The sequence below is a fragment of the Falco punctatus genome, assembly GCF_963210335.1.
Source record: "Falco punctatus genome assembly, chromosome: 1".
Taxonomy (NCBI): Eukaryota; Metazoa; Chordata; class Aves; order Falconiformes; family Falconidae; genus Falco; species Falco punctatus.
The window spans coordinates 8,294,299-8,317,572 of record NC_137580.1 but is presented as its reverse complement, the minus strand read 5'-3'; the positions used below and the strand labels follow the sequence as shown (position 1 = coordinate 8,317,572).

The following is a 23,274-nucleotide window of genomic DNA, read 5'->3' as shown; positions in this document are numbered from 1 at the left end:
CAAGAAAGCTCATGGCTTGACAAAGACAGGGAAATCACTTACCAATTACTGTCCTGGGCTAAATGGACTCAACTCGGGGAAATAAATTTATTGCATATTATAATAAATATTTAGTTCCTGATAAGGGTAACTGGTAAGCAAATATTTATACACTTCGGAAGAATGCCTTTCCACCCCCTTTCCCAAACGTGTACCTGTTCCAGTGTAGGCTCATCCCCAGGCTGCAGTTCCTTTGGGAAAATACCTGCTCTGGGGTGAGCTTACCTACCGCCCACAGTCCTTCCAGGTTGGTGGGATTGTCCTTCTTCACAGTGGAGGACTGCCTTCTTTCCCCTGTTTGGTGCTTTCTGCCCTTTCTTAAATACCTTTTCAGAGAGACATCACCACCTTTGCTAATGAGCTCAGCTGTGTCCTCAGGTGGAGGACACCTTAAGAGGGCTGTATCCTCTAAGTGGACCCCCTTTAGAATTGGCTGGAGCCAGCTTTTTCAGCATTGAGTAGCCCCAGCCTCTCAGAGAGACCAACCCTGCAGCCTCTCTGCCCACCCCTGCTCTGCTTCAAAACTTTGCCATGTAAACCCAATTCAGTTACCAATGTTCATTGCTAAAACAGTACTTTCAGCAGGATTTTTTCTAGAAAATATGCAGGTTTGATGCAAACTGTGCAGACTACTGTAAGTTTAGCAAATGGGAAATGAGGAAATCCATAGAACTTTAGAGTCAAAAGCTTTGGAAAATACTCAACATCTGTCAGAATACTTCCCCTGGGTCGCAGTTAAAGTGTAAAATAATGCAGTGACTGATTCCTGAATGATGAAACCTGCTTGAGATTTTTTTTCAGCTCAGAACCAATGCACATCATTCATACTCTGACTGCCTATGAAACCCATAGGTAATCGTCCCTGTTCCCCATTTCTGCTGGAAAAGCCAAGGACAAGGATACAAGGTGAAAGCTCTTTCTACCAAGTTCTGCCATTTTTCAGACTTTCAGTGCAGAGCAATTCAACTCCAGAGGTAATTCAGCTGCACAACACACAAACTACGCACAATTGTTTAGTCTTCATTAGGGAAAATTTTCAAGATACAAATTTTAACTGCACAGGCTTAAGTCAGACAAATCTTTCATTCACATCTCTGTACATTCTCCAGATTGAATTATTCAACAATATTTACTCTATATTTTAATAGTGCTACCTACATACCTTAAAGTCAGCACCTGCTACATTATGAGCAGCATTAGGGGGTTGCGTATAACATTAAAAGAATGAAAGTTGGGAAGCTAGGGAAAAAAGCTCTTTTTTTGTCATTGCTCTGAGCTGGTCACACGTTTCAGTAAGAAACTCCACAAGCAAAATGGTTCCCTCACTCCAGTTGCAGGATTAGAACCTCATTTCTCATCACTGAAACCTTATGAATAAAAATGAAGCTGAGCCTCTGCCCTTTATCCTCTACAAAGACAGCTGTGAAACTCTTTTATCCTGTTCAACCCATCAAAGGTACGCTCAGAACATTTGACTAAATCTGCCAACAAACCAAGTTCTGTAATAAAATATAAATCTAGTTACTTTAAAATAAGGGATCACAAGCCTTCAAAGAAAAATCATTAGGCTGCCTTATGAAAAAATCAAACACTTAAGGTTAGTGATACCAAAATTCCAACTGTAACCAAGAAAACTCATGAATTTCTGTACAAAAACAGTTGCTTTCAAACATAAGTTATGGAATAACACAGTTACACAACGGGAATATAAACTACAACAAAAATGCAAATGGCTCTGAAGTTATACTTATGTCTTTAAGACTTATATCTTAAAAAAGCTAAGTGTTCTGAAAATAGATGAACGTGCATGTATGGCAGATAAGAAGTAAGAAGCCACAAAACAGATATACATTCTCACACACTTTCATCTCTCTTGAACAACCAGCTTTCATTTTGTTGTTTAAACTTACCTAAACTTGGCAGCTCTCTGAAGAGGTGGTTATGTTTGCTAGAAGGCTAGCTACACACAGACCAGGCTATTTATTAATTAGGCCCCACCCAGGAAAATGAATGCCATTAATTCAAGTGTAGGGCAGAGTGAAGTTTCTAGTCAGGTGCCTCTACCTGTGAAAGTAGATAGTTTTAATTAGGAGAAGGAGAGGGGGAAAAAAGCCCACCACATCGAAAAAAAAGAACTGAGAAAGCACCGAATTCTTCTCTCATTCTGAGTATAAAAGTCACCTTCACATATAATTGTAGACTTATTTGTCTGAACTGGTCTCAATTTTCTATTAGCAGAAAGATTTTTATACTAAACTAAAAACTTTGTTAGGCTTAAGAACGATGCCAGTGCATTAGACACATCTGTGCTTCATTAAATCTTGTGATAGGACATGTGGGAGGTGATTAACTATTAGTTAGTCTTAGCCTAACTAGAGACATTGAAGACGTGAAAGAAGTATTACAGAGTAAGGTTCCACAAGAGAGAGAAATGACAGTGGGTTGTATTGAAAGGCAAAGCATTAGGCAGAAATTATATTAATAGCAAGAGTTTGTCAAGGCTCAGTCTTGTGAACCAATCTGATGTAAAATTTTGATTGGTAACTCAAGCACGAAAAGCAGGAGAATGGCAATGAAATGACTTGATGATTCAAAACTGTCAATACACAAGAAGGCAAAATATCACCCCTAGAAAAAGAGACTGATATTGCCGGAGAAGTCCTGGATCACTTTTAAAACTACCAAGTGCAGTCTTGAAGAATCACTACTACAGTAAGAATAAGTGTTCTGAGAGGAGACTGAGAAAGCTCAACAGTTAGCTTCATAGTCTGAAAGTTCAAAGAATATTTTGCTTTCTATGTGTACATCAGGAGCAAAGCTGTCGCAATGGGAATCGAACTGCTTGAAAGACAACATTAGGAGATGAATGAACAGTTATATACTAGCCGTGAGTACATTTAGGCTGAAAATGAGATACTTTCCAAATATCAGAGTGTTTTGTTTCTGTGCTGGCCTTTCTATTACAAGTAGTAGGAGCAGAAAACATTCCTGGCTTGAAGCAGGAGCTTGTTCATGTGCTTTGTGGAGGGATACAGTGGCATTGTCTACTACGGAAGATGACTAACACTGAGACCCATGAGCCTAATTTTGTAACTTTCTGCATGAAATATTTGTTCTCTTTCAGATGAATATAAGGGACTTTTAAACTGTAACAATAAAATGCAATGAGCATCTATACCAGCTAATTTAAGGGTGTGTGGGCATGTATGCGTGCTAAAAGAAACATAGAATTGCTACCTTTGGGTAAGGTTTACCAAATGAGGGTAAAGAATATGGTTAGTCTAATCACAGCGATGTCAGGGACTGTCATAAACATTCCCAAACTCAGAAATCCTAAGGTGTGTTGCACTGCAGTATGATCATCAAGACCTTTTAGCACAGTACTTGTGCATATCTTGAGGAGACAGAAAGGAAGGGGAAAGGACAAGCTGTTGCCATTCTCTTTTTTTAGTCCTCACTCTGAGGGGAATGCTTGGAAGTACAGGACGCCAAGGCAAATTAGAGTAACTTTCTAGATTAGTCACTAGTCACAGGCTAGAGTATGCACAATTAATAGCAGTCTTCACAATCCCATCTTAACTGAGGCAATCATGTTGAGTTAAAATCTTGAGAAAATTATAAATAAGTATATTAGAGAAAGAGGGCATTAAAAAGACTTTCAATAAGGTAAGTGAGAGAACATAATAGAATATAGTCTCCAGCTGTGCCATTGCATTTCATTTTAAATCAAACTACATCCACTATTTAGCACTACTTTTCTAAAATGCTATACATTTTGAAGAACTGGCCTTAAAAAGCAAAATGGCTTTTAAATACCTTTCTTTATGCATGTTCACAGCTTGTTTATAGTAAACATGCATTTTCAGTACATACCTACTTCTACCTTACCACTTTTCTAGAAAAAAAGAACTTTCACACTGCAGGAATGCCTAACAGCTTTCTAGTAAGGCTCCCTAAACGACCTCTTTCAATAAAGAAACATGTTAATGTCTCATTTTAGCTACTGGCAGTTTCTATTCCAGCTTTCGGATGCTATATCCGTATAACTGTATTATAACCAACCCCTCCACCTCAGCTCAGTTCTTTGCTAGGGCACGAGATAGAGTATTATCCTTTCAAAAACTACTGCCCAGCTTTAAATTTCAGGGCTGTCATATGCAATATCTTGAATGCAGGGATTATACCGTACAATTTTTATCAATAAAGATTTAACACAGCATTTGAAATCTTTCTTAAACTTGCTTTCAAATAAAGGTAATAAATATACTGGGGTTTTCTCACAGAGGCAAAATGAAGAGACTGCATTTTTCTAAATTCGGTTCCAACAAAAAATTAAAATGGTACTATGCTTTAATACACAGCAGTAAACATCTTAGCTTCTAATCTTTTTTTCAGAGATGATTTATCATTCTCTCTAGCATGGCCCTAAAAGATACTGAATTCTTCAGCATTTGACAAGAACAAGCACTTCTCAAGGCTTTTCTACTCCGGAAAGCTGGCACACAGTCAGTTAGAGTAGAGCTTTACAGAGCACCGACTGCTCTTCCTAACTGTCTGCATGGACATTGTTAAAGCAAAGTACAAACACGCAGAGCTAGTTTAGAATAGCTGGTGAACTTTAAGTTTGCACTACAGCTGACTGCACTAACTTACCCAAGAAATGATGCATTAGTCCTTCCCACAAAGGGAAAACGCTTGCATAGCATGCAGAATAAGGCTTGTAGCTAGCAATATTCCAGTATGGGGGTTGGAACTTCTGGCAAGAAGGCAAAGGTAGTCTGTATTCAAATCCAGCTCTTGCATTAAGAAGAGCCCACAACACTGCCTTTCACAGACTTTAACCTCTGCTCATATCAGTCAGTCTGCTTGGGCAGCCCAATTCTTTCTGGAGGTTTGCTATGCAGCTTCAGAAACCACTGCTGAGCACAGGGAATTGAATTGCCACTACTGGTTTTTTTCCCTGGGTCATTTTTCATCTTTACCACTCTGTTCTTCTGAGGCTCCATATTTTATACAGAATCCATTTATCTTCCTTATTTTCTTTTCCCTTCCTTTGGAGCTTAAAAATTAAATGATGCAACATACAGTGCAGACTACAAGAGCGAGGGCTGCTTCCCCTTCCTTACTTTTTCTTTAGAGAGCAAACAGAGTCCTCAAATTAAGGTTCTTCCATTCTGTGATACAAACGCAACTTCAGGCATTAAGCAGATGGCACTACACACTCAGTGTTTACAGGACAGCTGCATCTCCTGAGATAAAGGCAGCTTCTTCCCTTAGTGCTACCCACTAACTCCTTTTTCTTCCTTGTATAGGAAGCATCTGGATCTGACTGCTTGATGAGCATCAGGTATCTTTCTGGCTCTAACAATTAACTCCTTCTACCAGACAGATTTTCCTAGACCCCTAGAAGGGGAGGGAATTTAAAATTTCACATCTTTAGGCTGCCCCAGCCCAATGTTCAAGGTTCTAAGCTTGGAAGCAAAAGTTTTGCTTCCCATCACAAAGGAGAATTTAGACTTTTAGATCAGTTGCTAAAGCTGACAATAATAGAAATACTCAGGTATGGAAGGTGAGCTGTTTACAGAGGTTACCTGAAATTACATTTATCGGCTAAGTCATCGTTAGTGGGAGAGGCTGAAATGGAGATTCCTATGATTTTAAGGCACGTATAAAAATGCCATCTCTATATGCTCTCAAATGCTTCTCTAAGAACCTTTCTCTCATTCATATAAAAAAACACTTTGAATGATAGGGGATTCATAAGAACATCACTTAAGCAGATAGCAAAAAATTTCTCAGAAAGAAGATTTCTGGTTTTTAACATTCCTATGGTTTTGCATGTATTCTACTATTTCTCTGTCCCTGGGTGATATTGGATTATTACTCCAAAAGTATATGAGAAAAGCACCTCAAATAATTTGCAGTTGACAATGAAATATAATTTTCCTGAAATATATCATGGCAACTTGGTAATTGAATCTTCTAAAATATGACTCTTCTTGTCAGTAAGAAGAACTGATGAGAAAACCAGTAAAGAGTGACTGACATGTAGTTCGAACTCCGTGAAAACTACTGCAATAGCAGATATTCAGCTTCACGTACCCTCAGAGCAGGTCTGAAAGGGTTAGCAAAGTTATGGGAGATAGCTTCAGGCTGTGTTCCTGCTCAGTGTTCAAGAGAACCACTGCACAATAAACCATTTAAAATTTCTGTTAATATTGACTAATAATTCTAATACCAACCTAATCGCTTTTGGCACATAATAAAGAATGTAAAATACTGTAATAATGTGCTGTTTTCAGATGTGCCGATGTGCAGCTCAATTTTTGAATTTGCTGAAGCTGATGCAGTTGGCACAATTGTTTCTCAGGTAAAGGGTAGTTTGAAAAGAGAAACAAATAGCTTGCTAGTCTTATGACTAGGGTGATTTCTATCCTAGTTTAACTGACAGAATCAGAGATGGTATACCTTGACTTAATATAATAACACAATCACAGTATCAAAAAATCAAAACATTTTGACTTCCTTTCTGATGAAGCTTCCCATCCTGACAGATAACGGACAAATAATCAAAACAGATGATATCCCAGCACCAGTCACCAGAGCAGTCCTAAAGAACATGACCGTGGAAGAGATCCTGCTCTTAGATACACAATTTAGCAAGACGCTTCAGCCAGTGTTTAGCTCTAAGCACAGCTTTATATTCATCCCTATGCAGCAAAGCCTTTGAGCATATCTCTGTGTTTAAATATGTTCCTGAATCAGAGCCATAGGCAACTATCAGCAAGCATCTGTTCTTCGATGCTGCCTCAACCCTGTCTAGCTCCCAGATTTTCTGTTTAACATAGGAAATTTAAGTCTGTGCCAAGACTTGTTTTCTGGAGTTATTTGTTACCAGGCTGCAGATGGCTAATGCTGCAATTCGTAATTCATACAAGCAACATTCCACCCATTGCATTTCTTAAACTGTATGCTCTTTAGACCAGGGATTGTTACCTAGGCCAAGAGAGCTTTGATCCTGACTGGGGCTGGAGAAAACTACTATAGACTGAAAGTAAATAGTAATAGGGAAAAAGACATTTGTACTACTAGCATGCTATTATGATATGTGTGTTGACAACCTATATGTCAAAAAATTGTAAGAACATGGGAACTTGACAAGTAGGGGGTTCAGTTACAGAAACAATGTCAACTAAATGAAATTGTTTATTTTATATGTAATTGTAAAAAGGAGTCAAAGGTGATAAAAAGAAGTCTGAGAGGCAAATTTCTGAGATTGTAATGATGGATTAAAGATACAGAGTCAGATTGACAGATTACATAAATTGTTGTTGAAGTCAATGGAGCTATGACAATTTCCTCTGCTGAGAATTTGTCCCATATATATTATAAGTTCCTGATTATAAGATCAAAAGAAGTAGAACTGTTAGGTTTAATTTTAAATTGAAGCAGCAAAATGTTATGATATCCTTAGTATGGATCAAGTAGCTGTCCTCCATACAGACCTTTTTATACCTTAAAAATTTTATGCATTATATGCAGATAAGTATTGCCAGAAGCACTTTCTATTACCAGATACTACTGTAACGAAAGATAGGGATAGAATTTGGAAGGAGACATTCATCATACTTCTTTCTTGAATTAGTTAATAAAAATTCTTTTAATGTAGCACTGAATACCAAGAGGGCTAAGCTTTTACATTAGCAGTATTGGTACTTTATATCAGGACCTGTTTAAGAAAAGGTATTATTTCTCTTCATAATTATTTCCTATTAATATTGCTAATATCATTGTACAGTATTTTAACAGAACTCTCCTTGATCAATTTTAAAAGTAGGAATGAAACTGCAGGCTAAAGTTGTTCTTTATAGCTAGCTCTCATTTGAAGTGGAAATGAGGGATTTTCTCTGACCTCATTCTCTTTGTTCTTGTGGTGGTGGATAGTCATTTCTGGGGAGCGCATGAAATACAGCCATTGCTTTTGGCCCAATACCACTATCTTTGCATTGATAGTATTCATTTGCACAATTAATTACACTGAAGTGCTGGGATTTCTAACAGAAATAAGGTGACAATGAAAGGCTAGAAGAGTTAAACCCTGCTGAGCTTTCAAGTAGCAAGAAGTCTAAGTCCCTGAGCTTACTCAAGAAAGCCTTTCAAACACGCTTAAGCCCCATTAAAGTCAATTGCTAGCCATAGTCCCTTTCTTTCAGAAGCTGTAACATTCTGAAGTTTAAAACAAAAATCTTAACTGTAAGATTTAGGAAACATATGAGCAGGAAACGCACAGCTGAAGCAACCCCATACCTAAAACAACAATTTGTCCTGTGTACATCATCCCTGACACTGGTGAGGTACGGTAAGAAATTAGAGAAAAACAGGTAACTAGACTTTCAAAAGGCTCCCTGTAGGTCAGAAGGCCGAAGAAGCTCTGTAAGACATTTACTTTTAGATTTATTTTTTTTTTTAAAGAACTTTATTTGACAGAAGATACAAATAGAAATAAGCATGCTGGTCTTTGCCTATAGCTAAAACTGTTGGAATATTTTGGGGTTATCCAACTCCAAGTCTTGAGAAACAAACCAGAGCAGTAACATTCACATTCCTGTACTTTCTTATTTATTATTCCTTCATTATTAATAATTTATTTGTGCAATAAATTAGCTTTAGCCACATCTCCTTGTAGCCTGCTTAATTATCCTATTTCTGTATCTCTATATTTTTTTAAGTATGTAGCTGCCATTAACAAGAGCAATGATATGAGTGCAAGATTATACATGTTATCCTTTACTCTATATGATCGATGGAGTTCTGGAGATAAAACTGGAGTTGCTGTATTTACATTGACAAGAAACAAATTATTCAAGAAAATATCTTATTCAAATCAGTAGGGGTATTGACCAACTAATGACTTTTATTTCAGAATTGAACTTAAATTTTCTCTTGAGCTGCTCTTATATATATTGCTGGCACCAGAGGTATTTCCAGTTTTCCATGTAATCCTTACCTTCTAGCTTGTAGTGGTATAGCAGTGGCTGAATGTCAGTGTTAACCACCAAGTCCAAGTCAGTCAACTGTTCTCAATAGTCTAGCTAATTAAAATTTCTTTCTGTCTACCACATTGCTCATTATCTAATCCAAATGAGAACTGAGAGGAACATTTGTGATGATATATTATTTATTGATTTATCAATAACAAACAATGCAATTGCCATACATCAGTTATAACACATTTTTAGGCGGTTACCATATGTCAGCGAGTTTATCGATTTTTATCTTGTTCAACAAATGTTCATTATTAATTGTGACCATTGGTACAAAGTTAAAAGTGTCAATACAAAAGCCTATCATTTCTTGGTATTACAGAATTACACATGTCATCATGTTACTGGTAATTCCTCATTAATACATCAGCTTTTTACTTTCAGAGAGAAGGGAGAAAGCAGGCTGTTAGGAAAGTAACGTGTTAATGACTACATTTAAGTAGAAAAGGAAGTTTTAAACAGTTAATTATTTATTTTACTTTTTCACAGGAAACAAAAACTACATTAAGATACTAATACTGAAAAAGCACACTCAAAATTGGGAAATACCATAAGGAAAGTTGTCTGTTTAATCTTAACTTAGGGTTCTTTTCTATAGGCATTATAATAAAGTCTTTAATTATATCAGCCTAACCTGCATTTTTATGTTCAGGCAGTGAACAAGATGGTTGATGCCCTGAAAATAGTTGTGGATGTCAACTTAGTCATATTATCTTCAAGACCTTCATCTTACTTTTTCAGATATTGGAAGCTATAAAATTAATAACTGTGGGACTTGAGAGCACTAAAAGACTGAACTTGTTAAAATTATTGGGTAGAATTGCTATGCACAAAAATTGTTTATTTGACAAAAAATGTTTCTTGTAAGGTCATTAACTTTATGGAAGATTTGGATAATAAATTCAGAGAGTACTTTTTCCTTCTGATGTAGTTGAAATCTTTTGTTCTCAGCCGCTCAGCAATTCATCATGCAAGTTTATAATTTCAGTTTTATACCAAGACTGAAACAGCAATCTGTTTTTCAATGGGCTTTATTCCTACAGTTAAGGCAATGTAATACCAACTTAGAAATTGTATTTTATATCATCATCTGTCACAAGATTACCTTATGATTCAAAGCAAGTCACTTAAACCAGACTTTTGAGAGGAAAGATGTTCCTCATTTTCTGCGTGCTTATCTTGTCATAGCAAAGTTTTTATTTACAAGAATGCAGCAGAGTCACAGATTCAGCTGAGACTAAAAAAGCTGGCCTGTGAAAAAAATAAAGCAATAGCCTATGAAAATCTCTATGTAGATAATTCAAAATTGGGCAAAGGCAATCCTAAATCTGGCTTTTTCTGAAGTTTGAGTTTTCTAAATGCAGTTATACTTAACAAATCGGTTTTATTTAAAAACAAATAAAATAGAAAATGCAAATATCCTCATTCTGAACCACTGGAAAACAGCATCAAAAAACGGTTGGAACACCAGCAATCAAGGGACAATTACATTGAAATTACTACTCATGTCTGAATGCTTTATGGCTAATTCCTAGCAGAAAAATCAGTCTCCAGTGATTTGCCTGGGGTTTAAAGGGAGTGCATATGATAACGTGCAGAACTTTCAGCCCATTTTATGTACTAAGCTTTTCTTTTCTGCTGCGATAGTCCATCCAATACCAGTCACATCCCATATCAAAAGTAAAAATACCAGATCAAACTGTCTATCCTCCTGTTACATTTCCTGCCTCCAGGATTAAGTAAATACTTCATAATTCTGAGGGATGCAGAAACACCAAAGCTGAAAAAGCATATAAGATACTGCTACATTTAAGCCTAAAACCTGTATTTAATCATCCAGTTAAGAGAACCACATAAGGGCATCTCTCTCTGAGCTTTGGCCTTCTGGAAGTGATTAATTGTTCGCCTGTTATTCCTCTGACCCATTCTAGATACACATTTAAAATGGGATAAATTGTGCAGTAAAGGTTCCGCTCCCCCTTCACTGCCTGCAGAGGAAATCTAGATGACTAGCTTAGAATAGTTGCCTCAACTGTGAAGAGCAAAGTAACACGATGTGAACTTCAGCCAGCTCCCACTAGCATCTGTCTAGGAGTAGAGGAACAAAGGAGGACTATCTTCCTATACAGAATGAGTAACGTGATTTCATATATTGTTTTGGCATAGGAACTTGCTGACATTATTCAACAATCAGTTTGCATTTCTTCCTGTGAATGGTACTTTTAGGGTATTCAGGCATTTTATGTGAGTGCAAATCTTCAGTGTTCTTTTGTCTCTGGTCTTCTTCAGGATCTGGGATATTCTCAATTTTTCCCATTCTGCTATAGCCCTAGTAGTTTAGCCACTGTTATACTGCAATGAGACGGGAGGAGACAGAGGCCACGTCACTGATGATTTAACAGAGGTGAGGGAAGAGGAGTAACTTTCTTTAACCTGTCCCTTTAAAAAATAATAACAATCTGATCATCTTTACTACATTACACTTACTACATTTCCAACGATTTCACTGTGTGGATTTGCTCCTTCAACACAGAAGTGAGCTGAAAGAATTACTTACAGCCTACTTACATCCTACCTGAAAGTACCATTTTTCAACAACCTTGTCAGCCAAGATTAAAAGGCAAAGAAAAAAACAGATGTCACTAATAAAATGATCGCTTTCTGACTTTGTTCTTAGCTCTTGTCAATTACTTTGAGACCTTAGTACACCTCTTTTTTTCAGCAACAAGGAAGTAAAATGCTTATGGATAAGGTGTGATTTTATTATTTTTTTTTTAATTCTTTTGCAGCTTTAACAATTTACCCAGTAGCTGTAGGTGCTTCTCACCTGGAAGCACCATCCATGGTGCAGTTCATGTCCTGGTGTCCCACATGTTCTAGCTCTGGTGTGTGAGCACTTCTGGTACTCCTTTTACTGCACAGGGAATGCAGAGTAAATGGTCAAGTGTCACCCGCTGAAAGTCCTGAAAAGAAGAAACAACCTGGCATGGACTCAACACCCACAGAATGGTAAACAATAAATTTTCTTGAAGTAGCCTTGAATGTCCGTGGCTATATTTTGGCATGCTCTTTCAAAAGTGGCCTATGGCATTTTAAACTCCTTCCTGTCAGCTGAGCCCTATGAAGTGTTTTGGTTCATTTTTCTCCTCTCTCCAATACACAAGGGTTTATGAGAAAATATAGAGATAAAACAGTAGTACTTTTCTATACAGTAACAGTACTCAGCCATTAAATGAGACTGTAGGTTTTCCTTCTCCTTTATGTCTAAAGATTTCTCATTGTAATTAACTGATAACAGCAATAATTAAACAAACTGTTCTACCAAACTAACACACCTGATGAATTGTGTCGATAGTTTTTTTTTTTCTTATTGCCCATGTGTCTGAGTGACCAGCACCAAGCAATTAATAGCGACAACCATAGGAATTATACTGCATGTAACATTAAAAAAAGGTTGGCAATCCGAGCCTGAATTTCCAGTGCTCTTTGATGCCCGCCATGGAAACAATTTATTCAAATAAGTAGCACACAAGCAGTAAACATGATCAGCAGGAACTCATCCTTCTGCTTTTATTAATATAAAATACTGTTCCTCTGTTTCATCTGTCTGTTGGTATTTGGTTTTGCTATCACAATCCTCTATTCAAAAGCTGTGTGATAAAGTGCCTGTTTCCTGTAAAATCAGGCTAGGAGGGCAAATAAACAGCTTTCAGTGGCTGTTTCACTGAAAATGACGGGATGAATTAAAGCTCTTTCATATTATATGCTTAATAGCATGGACACTGAAATTCAGCTAGAATATCTGATAGCTACAGAGATCTCCCTAAGGAAGAAGAAAAGAACAACATGAAAAGAACTTTTTTGTTGCAATATGCTTTTCTGTGATGGTTAAGCTATCCACCTTCAAGCTTTCTCACAAAGCACAAGCCTCTGGTTCCTTGTTTTGACTGAATCCTGCAGCTGTTAACTTTCCATGGAGGGGCCTGAAGGTTTGTTGAATGTGAAGCAGTTGAGCTCTAAACTATTTCTGGAAGAAATGGAGAAATCATAACGTGAGATGGCTGATCATCACAGTCATAAGTGAATATGACAGAGGAATTGCTTTAACATTACATATTTGAAAATAAATAGAAGTGTGAAGAATGAAAGCAAATCTCTTGCACTGATATAGTCAAGTCTTTTTCTTTCCTTATCAGCTTCACATGGAAGTGATTCACTTTTTTTGCTGGGTTAGGTTTCTGACAGTTTGGTGAGCTGTCTCAGAGGCTTAGCTGTGCAGTCCAGCCAGACTGAGGGAAGAAGACAGAATGGTAGAGTTGAAAACAGCAGAGGAAGAAAAAGAGAGTAAAGGAAGGGGACAATGGGCTTTTCCCTTTTACTGGAAGTGCTGTTAGATCAGAGCAGCTTTCATGTCAGACTAGAATTAGTAAAGTTTATTACCTGAAAGGTGTGAAGACCTCACCTTAAAGGCAAACGGATGATAACTATATATTTCACTGATCCATTTGTCAGCCTCTCTCTTCAAAGACAACAGTTGTTTTATTAAGCTTTGTGTTTCAGTGTTAAAAAATCCTTTTTTGCTTTTGCCATAAGGTTTGCCAGAAGATGTTTGAGAAACATCTTAGCAGCAAATTCATGGAAGGCTTTTATTTTGCTCACACTGGTGGTGCTGAACTCTGGAATAAGGGCATCAGCCCCTGGAAATGTTTCTGCTTCTGCTCTACAAAGCTGCAGAGGCATGTCTGAAGGTCAGTAACACCATGTACTGACTAAAAACAGAGTCGGAGTTAGCACATGGGTAAATTGCTTGGTGGCCATCAGGGCAATGACAAGACCTGAGACTTGCATGAAACCTTCAGAATTGTGTCAGTGATAGGACAAACACTACGGATGGCCTTGCAGTTTAAGGAGAGGTATATCTGAGAAAGATCATGTAAGTGAGAAGTAAGTAAGAGGCCAAGAAATTTGAAGGAAATGGGTCAAGGGTTTTGAATAAAATTGCTGTAAATATTAGTTTGTGTGTATGATCTATGAACGGAAAAGGAAGGTGGTTGGGTTGGTTTTTGTTTGTTTTGTTATTTTTTTTTGAGGTCCAGTAATATCTTTCATGTGTAGTATTTCTTGACAAGGAGCTGCAAGTATATTTACATTTTGCCATTTACTGGAAAACACATAAGGAAGGACAGAGCAAGATCAGCATCCACTTTTTCTCCAGAGCAAATGCTTTCTCAGCAATACGAACCATCTCTTTTGTGCCCTCAGAGAGGCAAATTTAATCCAGTGTTCTGAGACTGCTTGTTTCCGAACGTTTTATTCAGAGTGGAAGCAAGTGATTATTAAGAAAACTGATTAATCAATTGGTACAAGTTTATGGGAAGACTCATTTAACTTGGCACTCTGGGGATGCTGTACTGTAGCTGTATTGCAGATTTCAGAGCTCAGAGAGCAATATACACACCAAAAAAGAGAATGAAGCAGTTTGTTTGCTTGTATCCACCATAAAATAACTTTATTAGGAATAATTAATAGCACTTCAAAAATAACAATCTTAAAATAACAGTTTCCAGTCATAGAAATAATTCATTTTCTACTAAGTGAGGAGTGTATGTGGCAAAAAGCCTGACACATTATTACATTCCTCCAGCATTGTGGTTCCCATCATTTCTTTGAAATCCATACCTTTCATGTACAGTTCATTAACACTGATCAAAGCACGTATCCTTCTAATAATGTCAATTCTTCCTTGTAATCTTTTGTAGATGTTTTACTTCATGTAGTATTTTGGAGCTTTTTATCCTGAAGTCTCATTTTTAATGTTTGGCTATGGTCAGAGAAGTGACAGTCTATAAATGACACCTTGGTTTACTCTATTTATTCTCCTTCAGTGATGTCCATAGCGAGTTTCTCACTTTACAAGTCAAAACAAGATTTTTATAACTGCCAATACTGTACTTTCAAACTGCTGCCTACAAAATCAGCTGTTTGCCTCACTGCAATGCCTGTGCTAAAACACAGCATTTCTTCATGCCATAGAAGATTAACTTTAAAAAGTGATTTCTAAACTTGCAATCAAGATATTACATGTACAAATCTCAGTAATGACTGAAGAGCTGCACCTCTCACTCAGCAGCAAAGTGTACAGGGGTCTGATTTTTATATAGGCATATCTGCTTTGCACATTGGAAAGACTGAAACTTGGCTGTTTAGCCGCTGCATCTGGCTCTGATTCATTTCTGATTCCCCATTAAGGTGTTAGCTAGGTATAGCCACATCTTTTATTGTGGGATTTCAGTGGGGTTTGACAATACGATGAATATCCTGAACCAACATTTGTAGTAATGGAAAGTAAGAAAAATACTTGAACTGGGTAAGATGAGGTCAAAAGTGACAGTATTATTAGCAGACAACACTCTGGAGGTTAAGTGGTTGATGATAAAGAAAAATATATTAGGAAAAAAATAAAGATCACTGAAAAACATAGAGTCAGATGGGTATTCCTGCTCTGCCAAAAATTTTTTTACTAAGACTAGTTTTGTTACCTTCTCTGGTAGGGATCGGTCTTGATCTTCTTGTTCCACAAATTTTCTGTTGATTTCAGTGGCACTGGTGGTACATATAGCACTTAACTCTGCATTAGAAAAGATAAGCATAGGTTTGTTTCCTTTTCACTCTATTATTTAAAAGTATTTAAAGTTTAATCATTAAGACAGAGAAAAAAAAAAACAAACCCAACAACCTTTGCAGACAGAGACTGAAAGAGAAAACAAATCTTGTGAGTGCAAAAGTCAGTAATTATTTACTAGAGGTTGAAGGACAATGCATTCATTTTGAAATGGCAACATTTTTTGATATAGGTAACTGTAAGTAATAAGTGCTTTCTGAAGAATCTATATTTATTTTTTCAGGATGGCTTTTTTTGTCATGCTTTACATACATTAGCATGAGCCTTAGTAGGGAATCAACAGTTTTATGTCTACTAATAAACTTCCTGGTTCCAGATTATTATTCTGTTGTTAAACTATACACCATATCATTGAAAGGCATTACAGAAGTTTCTCTGCTACTTCTCTTTACTGTTGTTGTAAATAATGGTGTTTAGGGTGAAGCTTAAACCCTCTGTTTTGCCAGTGATAAAAAAGATTTCTTGAAAGGTTGTTTAATATTTCCACCTACGTCACCTTTAAAATTGTGCGCTTGTGAAAAAGTATGGTAAAAAGAGTGTTATTTTAGTATGCAGAGAGGTATGTTAACTTATGGAAGAGCTTGTAATATTTAAAATGTAGAATGCGCAAAATGTATATGTATTATATATACCTATTTATATGACTAAAGAATTACGTCTTATGAGCCTGTGGATATGAAGAAATATAAAGACAAATACAATAGCAAGGTGTGCTCAGTATCACTGGTTATGTAAGAACTGAAAATATTTCAGTGATATTCCCATTTTACCACACCCATAACCTTGTAAATGTTTATCATAAAGATTTTCCATGCATGTTTTCTGCCTGAAGAGATGTGCTATTAATTATTACTGCCATTTTTTGGGGGAAAAAAATAAATAAATTGGTCTTCTGTGAGGCTAAGTGTGATAAAAGATAGCTTCTGCCCTTTGAAAGAAAATTTAAATCTCATTTTCAAATGAGGTTTCAAAAAAATGGCTGAAATTTGGGACTCTGTAACTGGGCTGAACATAAAGTTGTTTGTAGGAGTTAGTGATGGGAAACAGCAGGTCAACCAGATCGGTATAATGACTCCAGAATATATAGGTTTGGCTAGCATATTTTTAGGTTTTTGGAGACTGACCAAGCAGTATTCAACCAGTCATCATCCCCACACTGCGAGTCTTCCACCCCGGTTCCCTTTTGAGAAGGGGGTCTTGAATCCTTCATATAGACAGATGATGCCTCGTGCAAGGAATGTACTTCTCTCTCTCTTGTGCCATTACTCTTAAATTCAAGGGGATGGAGACACAGAATAGCTCAGACTTTAAAATTAGAGCTGTCATGGTATCTACATATCTGGGCACCTGATTTATGCCTCCAGAAACTGGTGTAGTTTTCCTATAGCTGTGTCACGACTTCTAGTTTGTTGACAGACTAATCTGTCCTAACGAACAGTGGTGACACTTCAGAGCACTACATGACTTGCTTTTTCCATCAGTGACTCCCTGCACGATCAAGTAAGAGCACTACCTTGCTTTGCTGGAAGCCCATTTTAGGTTTCCTGCACTGGAAGAAGGTCCACACATACTGATCTTCCAGCAAAAAAGGAAAAATGAAAAACAGACTAATAGCTCTCCGGGACTGAGGGGCCTGCACTACAGTCTGAAAAAAGAAAATACCACAAGCTGATTTTTTAAAACTGGGTTTCTGTTTTCGCTGGTTTTGATGTACTGACACATATAGTTCTTGACAGCACATTAATCCAATATGCAGCAGGATGCTTTCCATTTCAAGGTGGGTTTTTTCCTTCAGAATCTGGTATGCACCTTGGCCTCCTATGTCCAGCATGGGAGAAATCCACACCAGCAGATGTTTTTTGCAGGTGAGGCAGTAAATTCCCAATGTCAGAAGCGGTAAACTACAAACTCAAGTCAAAGAAAGGCAGAACGTTCACTGGATAGGGCAAGTGGCTGTAGGTACAACCTGCCCCTGATCTGCAGGGTGTGTTTTTGAAATCACAGCACCTCTTCATAACCTGGGTTCTACTTGTTTTTCATTTTTTAGGTCAGTTGCCACACGTGAGGAGTGTGTGTGTCAGAAGAACATCCCTTGAAAAGCACTGTGTGGAGTCCTACAAGCTTTTTAACATGAGAAGGCAGGAGAGTCCAGGCTTCTTAATATTTTTATAAGTCTATATTCGTTTCAGTAAAGCCAATGTTATTCTCTGTCACACAACTGCTATATCCAAACAAGTATTTAGAAGATAAAAGGAACTCGCGCTTTAGAAGATAATCAGTCTCTTGGAGATCCTGACAGTGCATGTAATGTAAAAATACTGTTTTCACTGAGAACTTAGAAGGGACCCCAGGATGCAGTAGATAATTCTGCCTTCCAGATTTCCCTGCAGCAGAAGCCTGTCCCTCTTGATGTATGACACAGACTAGGAGCTTTCAGTAGTTCCTACTCGACATGGAAATAACAGATGTGAGTTTTAACCTCGAGATAATAAAACCAAGAGAGAAATGCAGCTGCATGCAGAACCCTATTCACAAATCCTGCCCTGAAAACAGAGATGTAAATAAGAGTGCTGCCCCTATCAGCAGTGCCTTTGACCGGCAGGCCACATCATCAGGCAGAAGAAAAGAAACTCTACTCCTAGGCATCTCCTGAGCTTTTCTATTGTTATGACATATGTACTTGCAGAGACCCAGGAGGCCCCGTCATAGTGCTGAAGCCCAGCGTACTTCAGTGCAAAGTGCATCAGGCATACCCACGTATCCTTCTCACGCTGTTTGTAGGAACACTTGGAAAAAGAAGCAGACATGCATTTCATTACTAGTCCAGCTGGCTTGTAGAGAAATAAATACAATTTGATACCCCATTGTAATAATATTCAGAAATGTACAGAGGAATGCCGAAAAGTAAAATAAGAGTATTGGGATTTATTTTCAGCCTTTCTGTTCAATATATTGTGTGCCATCACACATTATCTTTTATTATACACACAAGTCTCTTTAGAACACTGTTCCTATATTTCTTGCAAACAAATATGGGAGACAGCTCCTTCTAGGTTATTATTTTATTGATATAGTGCCATAAGTGCATGCAGCAAATGTCCATAAAGTGTTGTTTCAATAGATCTTTTATACTGTGAGCTTTTTCTCCGGTGGTTTCCTCACTTCGTGCCTACATAATCATATTTTCTCTGATCACAAGCCTTTGATAATCAAGGCACTAAGTACTATGTGTTTAAGGTGTCTTTTGTTCTTAAAAAACACGCCTTTCAAGATGCCTCGAGGAAAAATAAGTATTCATTCCTCTACTGCATTGCTGTTTATTGGGGTCTGACCCACTGAGTTCAATCAGTCTGTCTACAGTCTTTATAAGAAATCCAAGGAGGACCCCTTAGGAGAAGAGAAAAGTTGCTTTTGGCAGAATCCTTTGTGCTTTTCAATATTTTATGAAGCAAAATAAATAGACTCATGAGGAGGACAATGTACATTGGCATTCCACATATTACAGTCCCGTCAGAGCAAATATAAGCTACTTGTCGAGTCATTATACAATGTGGTTTCATAACCGTGATGATCTAAATACTTGACCCATCAGGCAATAAAAGTGGTCTCTTGCAGCAACAGGACTGTTTAAGCAGCATCATGACATAAGTGAAAGCAACTGCAGTTTCCAGAGCTACCAAGTATGGCTCAGCAACCTAAAGCCTTCAGGCTGTGGAGGAAGACCAGAAGGTAGGTCAAAGAACATCTGTCAATAATTTAAATAAGAGAGCAGCACAAAAGAAAGCACAAAACAATTCAAACTATGTGAGAAGGAATGATTTGTTATATAGAATTCATATTAATAACAGGCCATTAGAAAATTAATTAATAAGATTCCATAACAAAAATAAGAATAAAGTTATTAAACATGCTAATTAATTGACCAGAAGGATGTTTTGCGGTGAGTGGATTTGTAGCGTATGAGGCCGATTCTTTGTTTCCTCCAGAAACAAAGGTTACATTCTATCATGCTAATACATTTTTATTCATGTGCATGTCAGTTTGTTTGTTGCCTGAGAATTTGATATAAGATTAAAGTTCCAAAGATAATTAAGCTTCTACAAAACTCAGCAAAATAGCCAGCCTGCAAAAGAGAAGTTTGATAAGGTCCCAAACTCAGGTTACAGCTTTCACTTACACCTTACTAAACACACAAAATCCATACAGGGCAGAGCACATATAAGTGTTCCAAATACAGAAAAATTTCACCTGGAGATCACCAGTCTTGAGACACCAAAGTCAGTCAAGAAAAAGGCACAAATGCATAGTCCTTCCTCACAGAAATACATTTAGTCTACGCCCCTTTTAGCCTTTGCCTGTGTAATCTAGCGTTAAAAACAAGTTTCAGCATCTTAGCAGGATGAACCACAGGTAACGGTAGAAGTTATATTTCCAAAGCACCATTTTCTGTAAGTAACAACATGCAGAAAATACTTTTTGCAACTTTGCCTGTCCATCATCTCTCTTTGTAGAGTTCCCTGTACCACAGGTGGTCTTTCTACCTGTAGTTCTGTGCTGGGTGTGGTTCCCCTTATGCCCTGTCCTCAAATGTTTTGATCTGTGTTTTAGCTTTTATACTTTTCTGCTGATCATTCAAGTTACAAGATCTTCCTTTCCTAGAGGAACATCTAGCAGTCTCTGTTATACTAACAACTTGCAGGCATTCTTCATAGTTCACTTGGAAAAGAGCAAAAACCAAACTAAGATCTAGACTTTCTAATGACGGGATCTTTGAAGACACTCAACATCTATTAAAATTAGTGTAATCGCAACAGCTACAGAAAGATCCATCTATAACTGTTGCTATACTTTTCATGCCTGATTAATCTCTTCCAAAGAAATTCTTTGTGTCAGCATTTTGTGTTAAAATCTTTATGAGACAGATAGACTAGAGGCAGCATAGCTCAAAGAGTGAGTTGGGCATGGATAAACTCACTCAACACTTTGTTGAAACATTAGATGGTATCCATGATGCTCTGTCTAAATAGATGGTGCTGTATGGGTTTAACAGAAAACTGAATTACACTTCAGCTGTAGTGAGAAACTGGAATTCACATGCTGCTGTTCTCAGAAGAATACTCATTTTGTTTTGCTTCAAACCACTGCTTTGACCATTGGTCAAGCTTGGTGTAGCACATGTTGAAGACAGCTACTGTGTTCCTGTATTTCACATCTAAGTAAGAAACAATTCATATACAATTACAGCATAAATTCACAGCCCCTTCAACTTAAAAATTCTATTTAAGCTGAAGAGGAATGACAGCATTGGTCCTGAGATAAAAAATTGCATGCCCTGTTTTCACCAGATTGTGTTTTCTGACTATCAAAGGGGGAAGACATTAGGTGACAGTACCACACAACGGGCAAAAGTATTAACAAATGGCAGTAAAGCATGTCTCCCAAGCACACAATACGCCTTCATTTTATTTCTTTGAACTCAGGTGTTCTTCATACATGTGCCTTTCAGATGGGGAAGGAGTGACTGGGAAAAGGCATGGGTTAGGCACGGGGTTTAGAGAAACTAATGCTGCAGACAGCAGGCTGATAGTGACTGAGACACAGCCCACCCAGATTCCACCGCACAGGTACCACACCACCACACTCCTTTCAAATTCAGCCCTGCATATCCTGTTCTGGAACTGAAAGCCAAGGATCTGCTTTCTGTACTCCTTTTCCTCTCTTGGCGTTTTCTCCAGACTTGACCGAAAAACCGACTGAGATTTACCTGACACAGAGGGAGACTGAGGTGCAGTGACTCTTGTCTAGTGTTTGTGGTGCCTGTTAGCCCCAAGCTTTCATTCTACGGGTAACACAATAGGGCTTTTAATTAAGCTTTCCAGAAAAGGGATCCCTATTCTTTTGTCCTTACCTGTCTGAAGAATCTACCCTCACTGCGATACCTCTGTGGATCTCTGGAAGCTGTAGAAGGTATTTGGTAAATACATTAAAAAAACCTCCCTGACAAGTTTGTACGCCACATTGTCATCAGGTCACAGCAGCAAATACTTGCTCTGAGCTTTTGCTGGGTGGTACTGCCATTCAGCTGCCTCCTTCTGCTGAGCTTTGGTGTGAACAGCAAAAGGATATGGGTGAACTACATGGATATTCAAAGAAAACATGGGAATCCCTGGCTAGGCAAAGGCTGAGGTGAACAGAGTAGTTTTTGCCTATTCCCTTTATGCTTCAGCTGTAAATAGTCCATGGTCCCTGAAGAATAATCTCTCCAATATCTCTCAATTGCTGAAAATGGCTGTTGTGAATTCTCTGAGAAGCCTCAATTTCATACTGTATTTGTTGCTTTTCCCACAACTCTTTTCCTTAATGTCTAATAACTAAATAATGTCATCAGGTATATGGACATAGCTCCCACTGGCTTTGAAAGCAAATAAAGAAGGGAAATTTACTTCATCTATGTAAATGAGGCCTTATCATGCTATGCAATACTGCAGACACTAAGGAAGTTATGCTAGCAAAACTCTTTATAGAAGGCAATTCTGCGTAATGCAAGAAAGAAAAATGACAGAAATTTTGAGAAAGGGAATAGGAGTGCACATTTACCCCTTTAAAAGGTTGCAGCCATAAAACCAGTGCTTAATTCAAGAGCTAGATTCTAAGAGCAGTAAGCTGAATATTAAAGTTTATTTGACAGTAAACTGATGAACTTTAGGAGTGCAGTGAACTGTGTGCCTTGTATACACATATTAAGCAAAAAACCTTTTGGTAAACTAATATTCAAGGTATGATACAGAGACGCAAAAGCAAGAAAATACCCAGGAGAGGCCAGAATTAATGATTTTGGGGTACTAAACCCCAGGTTTTATGATATTATGTATTGTTTCTCAGGCTTATGCAGAACCAACAGTGTCAGCTAAGGACTCGGGAAAATAGCTTGACTGGTGAAAGAGACCTCCCATTAAAGACATTATGAATATAAAGACATTTATTATAAATATGGTATTTTTAATAACTTCACTCTTTCTAAGCTTGAAAAAGTAGCATCCCCACAATGAGGTTTTGATTTCAGACCATCAGTTGCCTGAGCAGCTTGTAACAATGATGTTTACCATAACTATTGTGCTTGCCAGAGAATGAAAGTCTCCACTTGCTTTTAATTTATCAAAAGACAAAATAGATGATGACATTTATTGTGTGTTTTCTTTTCCGTCTCCCCCAACCCCATCCAACCCACCCTACTGCCCCCAATAAAAGGTTTGGCTCCTAGATACTTAAATATATTGTTTCGCATACTCTTCTATAGACACCCACCTGTGATCTCAGCCAGAGAACGGCTACCAGAGCAGATGGCTCTTCAGTTTATCCTAATTTGGCCTTTCATATGTTCTTTTGAGTGTGTAAGTGTTGAATGAAGGTGCTGATGCCATTCACATGTCCAGTCCTCATTGTGGATTAAGAATTGCTGCTAGAAAGAGGTGGACATAGTTACTACTTAGCTGTCTTAAGCAAAGTCAT

At 37.7% G+C, this 23,274-nt stretch overlaps 1 protein-coding gene across 1 annotated transcript in view; it reads right to left on the bottom strand.

Moving 5' to 3' along the window:
- LOC308064230 (uncharacterized protein) overlaps positions 1–23,274 on the bottom strand; it is a 116,701-nt gene that overhangs the window by 67,302 nt on the left and 26,125 nt on the right. Inside the window, exon 6 of the mRNA XM_080388320.1 lies at positions 1,950–23,224. Within this exon, the coding sequence (XP_080244446.1) occupies positions 23,212–23,224 (13 nt within the window). The 3' untranslated portion in view covers positions 1,950–23,211. The remainder of the gene's footprint in view (positions 1–1,949; positions 23,225–23,274) is intronic.